The following is an 8474-nucleotide window of genomic DNA, read 5'->3' on the forward strand; positions in this document are numbered from 1 at the left end:
AATTCTGAGCTCCTCTGTTGTGGGGGGAAAACCACCACTCTTCTACAGAAATACCACTGTTATTCTTCATTTACAACATACCAGAAGTGAAAAATTTTGGGTGCACTTACTCATTTCCAAAAAGGAGTACAAAAAAAACAGAAGAAAACCCTACTCTTATGGAGATGTTAAAGTCTTAAAACTATGAGAAAACCACAATGCAGTTTAATGTGACGCAGGCCCAGTTTGGTATGCCACAGATCATACAGCAAAGCCTGACAACCTAATTCATGACTAATTAAAGGTCATAGCCCTTATTTTCATCCATGTAGAGGAGGGTGATAAGCTGCCATTCTGCTCTGAGCCTCACAGACCCAACTTTGCATCTTGCATAGTTGTTCTGGCTAGTGCCAAACAACAAAATCAACAGGACACTCATCTCAGCAACTGAGCTGACACAGCCACTAGAAAGCCATTGTATGACAAATGGCGGGCCTGCTTCCACAGTGAACAACTTTCTCTTGCAACAAATCCCCCCCCCCAAGATTAACTGCTACAAACTTTCCAGGTAGGCGTATATTTTCTGGAAGGGGTTCATTTAGTTAGATATTTGCTAGCTTTCTACCATTTTATTTCTGCAAGACAGGAAAACTCCACACTGGTCACATAAAGCCTCAACACCTCTCTCATGAAGCAGTGTTAGCTCTTACGTAGCTAAGGCCCGATTTTCAGAACAGATGAGCACCCACAAGGCCGGGGGGGCTGTAAACGCTCAGCACCAAGAAGCCAGGCTGAGCCATAGCTCTTTGTTTCACAAAGGCCAAATTCCACCCAGCAGCATCTACCCACAACTCATCGACTTCAGCGAGGCAAGCGTGCCTAGCCCACAGCAGAGCTCTTTTACACACTGGCAACTAGGGAAACATATGCACTGTATCCTGGCTGGCACCAAGTATTTAATGGCACCTTAAAAGTTTAAGGGCAGGGAGACACTTGCAGGTGCTACAATAGAAGACCAGGTGAAAGCTTTATGGATCAAACCACACCCTTATGGAAACCTACAAGAGTGGCATGCACAGACTATAAAACACATACAGTATCTGTCCTGGGACTGCCCGTCTGCTTGTCTGCCCCAGAACAGGGCAGTCCTGGGAGGACCTGTGCGTACCTGTCAATCAGGGTTCAGCAGGCAGCTAAAGGCACAGCTGCTTTTTTGGCCCTGGACACAATGCAATCCCAGGACTATAGTTCAGGCACACCCTGCTAAATCCCAGGGCAAGCCATTTCGTGCATCCCACCCCAGGAAGCCATTTAGGACGGCAGATCAGAGAAAGTTAGGGCTAGAAAAGACCTCAGGAGGTCACATCTAGTCCAAACCCCTGCTCAAAGCAGGGCCATCCCCAACTAAACCATCCCAGCCAAGGCTCTGTCTAACACCTGAACAACCACATTTCATCCTGGGATAAAACTGTTTCTCCCAGGAAATGAAAGTAATGCCTCCCAGGAGCAGCATTTGGCTCTTTGCTGGCTTTCCCCCGCAAGCCTCTCCTTTGGGGGCTCTTGCTGCACCCTGCCTCCCTGCAGAAGCCAAACCCTGCAGCTGGCTCCTCACCCCCAGTCTTAAGGCCCTTCCCCACAAGATGCAGAGAGGCTCTCCAACCCACAAGGCCCATGCCCACCTGGCTTGCATTGCCGACCCCTGAACCTTGCGAGGCTGAACCCCCCCCCTCACCTGATGAGCGCTGAGCAGGCCAGCGCCAGGGGCAGGAGCAGGGCCAGGCTGCGGAGCGCCATGGGGGCAGGTGCTGCAGCAGAGCTGCCTGCTCTTGCAGGAATGACCGAGCAGCAGCAACAGCAGGGGTAGTCAGCTGACAGCCTAAAATTGCCAACTGAGGGTCACATGACCAGCAAGGGGCGGGGAGGGACGAATTAACCCTGTCGCTGCAGCAGCAACCTGTCAGCATGAGTCAGCCCTTGTGCAATCATGAGACCCGGCTCTGGTTTCCTTTGCTTTCCTCTGGCTAAGGTGAGAAACCGCCTTTCTTCTTCCCTGCCCTGCCAGGCAAGCAGAAATTCAGAGCTCTTCCCATGACCCGCACTCAGCGTTGCCAGAGCTTAAATATGAAATCATCATATTGGAAGTGCAAAATTAGTTTTTCAGCAAATACAATATCATACACTGAAAAAATATACAAGCAACGATGCAAGTAAGTGCGCAAATAAGCCTTCTTCTTATTGACTTGATATGGCTCGCTGTAACTTGCCGGTGAGTGAGTGAGAAACGAATCAAAGTTGAAGCATTTCTTTATTTTGAGGCAAGGAGTCATAAGAAAGCACTGACAGCAAACCCAAAAGCTGGTTAAGGCTCCCTGAGGGTGACTCAGGTTTTTGCATACGCTATGTCAATGAGCTGCCTCAAAAATCATTGTACAATTTGAAAACTTTTACTATTATTGGTAGTACATGATATAAGGGTTGAAATTATTGTACAAATGCAGTCATCATGCACCTCAGCAACACTGCATTCACTCCAAGGCATAGGGATGGGAGCTGCTATTTAGCAATACAATTACGCAGTGGGGGAGCAAACCTGTCCCGTGCCTCCTTCTTCCCTTTTCATGAAGTGTAGAGGTGTACCTCACAGATTAATACAGCCAGGGTGCCTGGGGAGCCTTTCCATGGCATGCCCCACACGGTTAGGTGAGCAAAATAAAACCAGAGATTGTCAAGAGGAATGCATAGCGTTACAAAACCATTCTGATCTGTTGGGGGTCTGAGTTCTTCACCACGGATGAACAGCTCTCGTATCTTTCTCAAGTCAAAAAGCAAGTGGAAACTAAGAGCTGGCATTTTCAGAAGGGCACCATAAGTCTAAAAAGAAGGGTGAAAACCACAGGGCTAACTGAATCAGAGATGCATGAGCTTTTGTAGGCAAGCTCCCTTCAACAGGTGCTAGGCCTCCCCCCTGACTAACACAGCTAAGTACCTCTCCCTCTCAAGTGCAGGCTTCCAAACTTCCCTGTGGCCTTGGCAGCTACTGCTCACCTGGAGTCAGGGAAGTATTTAACATAATGGCACCTGCCTTTTCATGCAGTCCAGCAGCCAGAGATGAGGAGGTAACTATTCTCAACCTGCCAGTTCTCTAATGTGCAGGAGCAAGAGCTTGTGGACTCTCAGTAAATCACAATGTAGGAGTCCTTGGCAGGTTTGTGGTACCTTGGCTCCTGGTCCCCAAAGTCTGAATCCTGTATGGGAGGAGATATCCTTCCAAGATGGGGGAAACAGGTCCTTTGGATTTTTCAGAGGCTAAAAGATTACTGCTGCCCAGTCTCAATGAAGGTTATGGATCCTGTGGCACTTCTTTAGAAGCAAATGGCTCTTGGGCAAAAAATGTGCCCCTTCCAAACATTGTGGCAGCTCCTGTCTAGCCTAAAGATAGAAACACAAATCCTGGGTGAATCGTGTGCAAAATCTTTGTGATCCATCCAGACGGAAAACACTACATTCATGGAAGATAACTGGCGGGCTCCTCCTGCAGTGTGGATTTAGGTCACTGACTCTTCTCCCAGGACCTAGCCTCCAAGGCTATTTAAAGTCCCAGAAAAACATCCCAATGCAGGGAGGGAACTGCCAGTGTGGCAGAGTTCTCGTGAAGACCCCTACCCCACTCCATCATCTCTGCCAGCATACAGAGTGGAGCTGGAGGAAGGGAGGCGTGACCAGGATGGCCTTACTCTGCACAGCTTGCTAAGTGTCCTTACGCTGCACACAGTAGCTCCAGACTCAGTGGAAAAGCAAAGTGCTATCTCTCTGCCCTCGTCTGCTACTTGCTTATGCTGTGGGGCACTGTTCAGAAAGCACACTAAGATGTGGGCAGAACAGTTAATCTCTTGGGCCAGAACTCAGGAATCAACCTCCCAAAATCACAAGGCTGATTTAAAACTCTGGAGGAATTATAAATGTTGGCCTCCTTCCTTTTTTCTCCTGGGTTTTGAGCCTTTAAAAAAACAACTGGTTCTCATTTCAAGACTCTCTTTTCAACCATGAGCTTTAGAAACATTCAAACCAAACCAGACCAAACTAAACCAAGCCAAACCTTGACATTCTTAATTCCAGCATCCGGACCAGGGACAAAACACTAGATATCTCATGACTCACGATAAGAAACATGGGAGCTGGCAAAGCTGACTATAAGCAATGTAGTTTTGAGTGCATTTTTTATCTGACTGGAATCGGTGGGCCAGATTTAACAAAACACTCTGGGTGCTTCAGGCTTCTGTGAAATAGTGAATCTGGCTCCTATATGTTCCATGTTGCCAAGAGATAATAGAAGACAGGGATTTTCTTAATGAAATGCATCCCTGGAATTTGAGATCTTCTTTTGAGTGAATGTGAAAAATGATAATAATTCATAGGCCAGCAACATATTACCCATAGACTGGATTTCATAGATTTCATAGACATTAGGGCTGGAAGGGACCTCAGAAGATCATCGAGTCCAGCCCCCTGCCCAAAGGGCAGGAAGTCAGCTGGGGTCATAGGATCCCAGCAAGATAAGCATCCAATTTGCTCCTGAAGGTGTTCCATGTAGGTGCTTGAACCATCTCCGATGGCAGGCTATTCCAGACCTTGGGGGCTCGGGCAGTAAAGAAATTCTTCCCAATGTCCAGCCCGAAACGGTTTCGCAGGAGTTTATGACTGTTCGACCTCGACATCCCTTGGGGCACTCTGGTGAACAAACGTTCCCCCAGATCTTGGTGGTCACCCCTGATAAACTTATAGGTGGCCATCTGATCACCCCCGAGCCTGCGCTTTTCCAGGCAAAAGAGCCCCAGGGCTCTCAGCCTCTCGTCGTGAGGTCTGTTTCCCTGACCTCTGATCATGAAAACATGGATCTTGCCTGCAGAGCGACTGGACCCAGCCCACAGAGCTGGGGCTTTGGAGGTGTTCGGTGGCAGAGGCTTCTGGGTGGCTGGGAGCTTTCCTGCACCATGCCACAGCCCGGCTGCAGGGAGAAGTGGCTGTGGGAAGAAGCGGGGGTGGTGGCAGCTTGGTCCTAGCATTGGCCCAACTCAGACCTGAGCTTGGCCAGAATGCCCCGTTGCTAGAAAAGGTTGGAGACCCCTAGTAATAACAGAGTGGCAGGAAATGCTGTTTTGAGCAGTACCAGTGAGGAAGGTAGGGAAGAATGAGGGGCCCAGCTTCTCAGAAGATTCAGTAGTTGTTAATGGCACCAGACTTGCAACCCTTTGTTTATCCGCTGCATAGATACAGCTGGGGCTTCTCCACACTTAAACCCATTGAGTTTCTATTTTTCTACTCAGGTTGCCAAGTTCCAGTTGTAGTAATCAGTTGGACTTGGTGTTGTAGATACCATATTCCCACAAATGATCTGTGTTGGATTCAAATGCCCCCTGCTGGAAGACCCTACACAACCTCACCTCTACTCCTTCTCATTTCTTCCTGCTCCCTTTGCCCCTCCTAATCTTCTTTCCTGCAGCCCCTTTCTCTCTCTCTCAGGCTCATATCTCCATTTTGTGCTCCCTCCCTTGGTGCTTCCAAGTGTCCACCAGGCACCCTTTCTCTTACACCAGACCTATTTCTTCCAGGAATCCTTCCTGGTCTACTCTCCCTCACAATAATCTCTCCACACCCTTCTAATGTTAACTTTTATGTCATGTCTCACCTGGGATCACCTTGACATCTAATGATTGATGGATAAGGCACATGTCTCCTAGACTAGAGTCAGGTAAAATGAGGTGGGAACTGGTAGCTCTCTAGGAGATAATTATACAACTCAAGGTCTGAGATTTTTAGAAAATGAATTTTGGTGCCCTGTTTGGGATGCCCTTAATAGGCTCTTACTTTCCAAGAGAACTGAGACTATATCCATGGAAAGTCATGGCTTTTTAAGGGGTTATCAGTTAGGCACCCAAAATCTCAAGGCCCTTTGGAAAGCCTTAGTGCTATTATTATACAGGTTTATGATGCACAGCAGTAATTTCTGCATTTCCTTGCTATTCCCCAAAATGTATTGACAATACCTGCCGGTGTATTCTGGTCTCATTGAATTATATCTAGTTCTTTTAAACTGCATTTCTGCTCCCCCATTCTCCCTTTACTTCATTCAGTTTAATCTGTGCAGCTTTGACCAACCTGCAAAGACTGGATCGATTCAGCCTCAGGCCTTTTGACTGTCTGTACCTAGCCCAAGGTTTATGAGTACCACATTTCTATAGCTCAATGCACAACATCTCTGCGTTTGGAAAGGGCCGTTTTCACATTAGGGTTTTCAAATACCTAGATTTTTCTACTCATAAGGAAATATATTCAGTAGAATATATTAATCAACATACTTGTTACCTGCTGCCAGGATGTAATGACTGACCGGTTTTGGAAGATAAATTGACAAGAGGGCGAGAGAACAGCTGAGTGGCATGCATTAACTGGGGTTGCGTCTTTTAACTCTGGTTAAAAGTTAGGTGCCAAGACCAAGATTTTTCCAGAACACATAGTATTTTGGGGCTCCCTGCTTCAGACTCCTTCACCAGGGACAGATTTTCAAAAGCCCAAAACTCAACATTTTCTTGGAAATGGAATCAGTTGTAGGCATCTTGTGTAGACACCCAAGAAAACACTAGTTGTTCCTGGAGAGTTTGGGCTTTAACTGTAACTTGTCTGAAGTTTAAACCCCTTCCCCTGCCAGCAGTAGGAGTTGCAGCCAGTTACTTTGTTGTTGGTCAGTGAGTAGTTTTCCAAGTCACCAACATACATTGGCAAGTTTGTAGAATAAGAACAGCCGCCTTCCTGTGCTCCGGCTTGCTCAGAGAGTGTTACTTACTGCTAAAACATGTCCCCCATGAAACCCTAGGTCTGGCTGCTCCTAAAAGTCAATGTATCAGGGCCTCAGGCTTCTTCCCCCAACCTTGAGGGCCCTTAGTATCCCTTCCCCCTGGCTGGGGGCACGTGGGTTCCTTCTTTCTTGGTATCCCATGAGCATGTAGTAAAGTACCAATCTGTTGAGCGAGTCAGCAAAACCCAAAAGCCGGTAGTGTGCCAAATCCTACTTCCTCTGTGTCCCCAGAGTGTGTGGAAAGGTGCCAGCTAACCTGTGAGTCAGCAAAACCAAGGAACTGGAAGCAAGTCCCAGCTCAGTTTCCACTTGAAGCCTACTCCCACCTCCATTGAACATGTAGTCATGGGCCAGCTCTACCAATGAGTCAGCAAAGTGGTCAGTATATAACTCTTCCAGACCCTAATGCTCTGTTTGTGCCTGTTTCCTTCTCTGCTGTAACAGAGTCAGCAAAAATCACTTCCTTTCCCCAAAGGAGCAACACTTGCTAACAGGCTGGGATGTCTCAGGCTAGTATGACATCCTATCCCTCCCTCCTTGAGCAGTAGCCTGGGCATGCTCTTTGGCTTAATTGCCAAATATTCTTGGGGGCCATTAGAGTTGCCAGAGAGCCTGGGTAGCAAATCATCTCAGTTTCTGGTTCAAGACCCCCTAAACCATACCTGCTCTTTGGGCATCTCCCAGCATACAGTATGCAGAAGGTTTCCACTCATGTCCCACAAGTGCAGATAGGTGTAATATGTGGGCCCTTCTTTCTCAGTCACACCTTCTCTTCCTGCATCCATTTTAACTATTGGGTACAGCCAGGTTACGGCCCATTGGTCATATCCAATGGGCTTCTCCACCTGTCCCCTGCACTGTTTACTCTCCCTCAACTCACCTGCACGGGTAGAGGGCAGTGCTTGGGACCTGGCACGCTGAGGTTTCTGTGAGCTCTCAGGTCTCCCTATCAGTTTCCTCAGCCTTGTTGAATTTGGCACTTAGCACATGTTAAAGTTAGAACATGTTCTGTGCAGTTGCCTGACTGCTTGCTACGATCTCATCTCATGCCAGTGCTGTGGACCAGAGCCAATTGGAGACCCCAGTGCAGTGCCACAACTGGGACTGACAGCCAGCTGGTTTTTGGTCTCAGCCCAGGACTGCACCAGAGCCACGTTGAGACTCCTGTGCAGTCCTGGGGCTGGAACCCACAATCAGCGGGACTGGAACTGATGGTATTATCTCTGTGGAGCAGAGCAACATTTGCTCAACATGTGTTACTCAAGATAACCTGGAGATATGCCTTTTCCAGTGAGAACTAACTTTGCTATGATATGATATGAGTGCACTCAGCACATATTAGCTTGCTTGAACGGGCAGATACTCATATTTTAAGTAGGGGTGTACCGATAGAAATTTTGGAAGACAATACCTATAGCTGATTGTAAGGAGGCATATCGATCAATACCGATCTGATTTCCAATACAGCCGCATGCAGCTGGTAAGTCTGTTGTGGTGGAAAGGAGGAGGGAGAGAAGGGGTGGGGGGAGGGGGATATCAACACCCCCTATGGTGAGGGTGGAAGTGGGGCTGGGGCAGGCTCTGCCCAGCTGGGGCAGGGTGGGGTGGGGTGCAGGATGGAGCTGTGGCACATCCAGGGGGC

The 8474-nt window shown here is 48.0% G+C and overlaps 1 protein-coding gene across 1 annotated transcript in view; it reads right to left on the reverse strand.

Moving 5' to 3' along the window:
- CTSD (cathepsin D) overlaps positions 1-1860 on the reverse strand; it is a 34545-nt gene extending 32685 nt beyond the window's left edge. Inside the window, exon 1 of the mRNA XM_090032468.1 lies at positions 1712-1860. Within this exon, the coding sequence (XP_089888594.1) occupies positions 1712-1773 (62 nt within the window). The 5' untranslated portion in view covers positions 1774-1860. The remainder of the gene's footprint in view (positions 1-1711) is intronic.
- Positions 1861-8474: the final 6614 nt, after the last annotated feature.

This window comes from Crocodylus siamensis, chromosome 2 (assembly GCF_052110815.1).
Source record: "Crocodylus siamensis isolate JL-2025a chromosome 2, ASM5211081v1, whole genome shotgun sequence".
NCBI classification, from domain to species: Eukaryota; Metazoa; Chordata; order Crocodylia; family Crocodylidae; genus Crocodylus; species Crocodylus siamensis.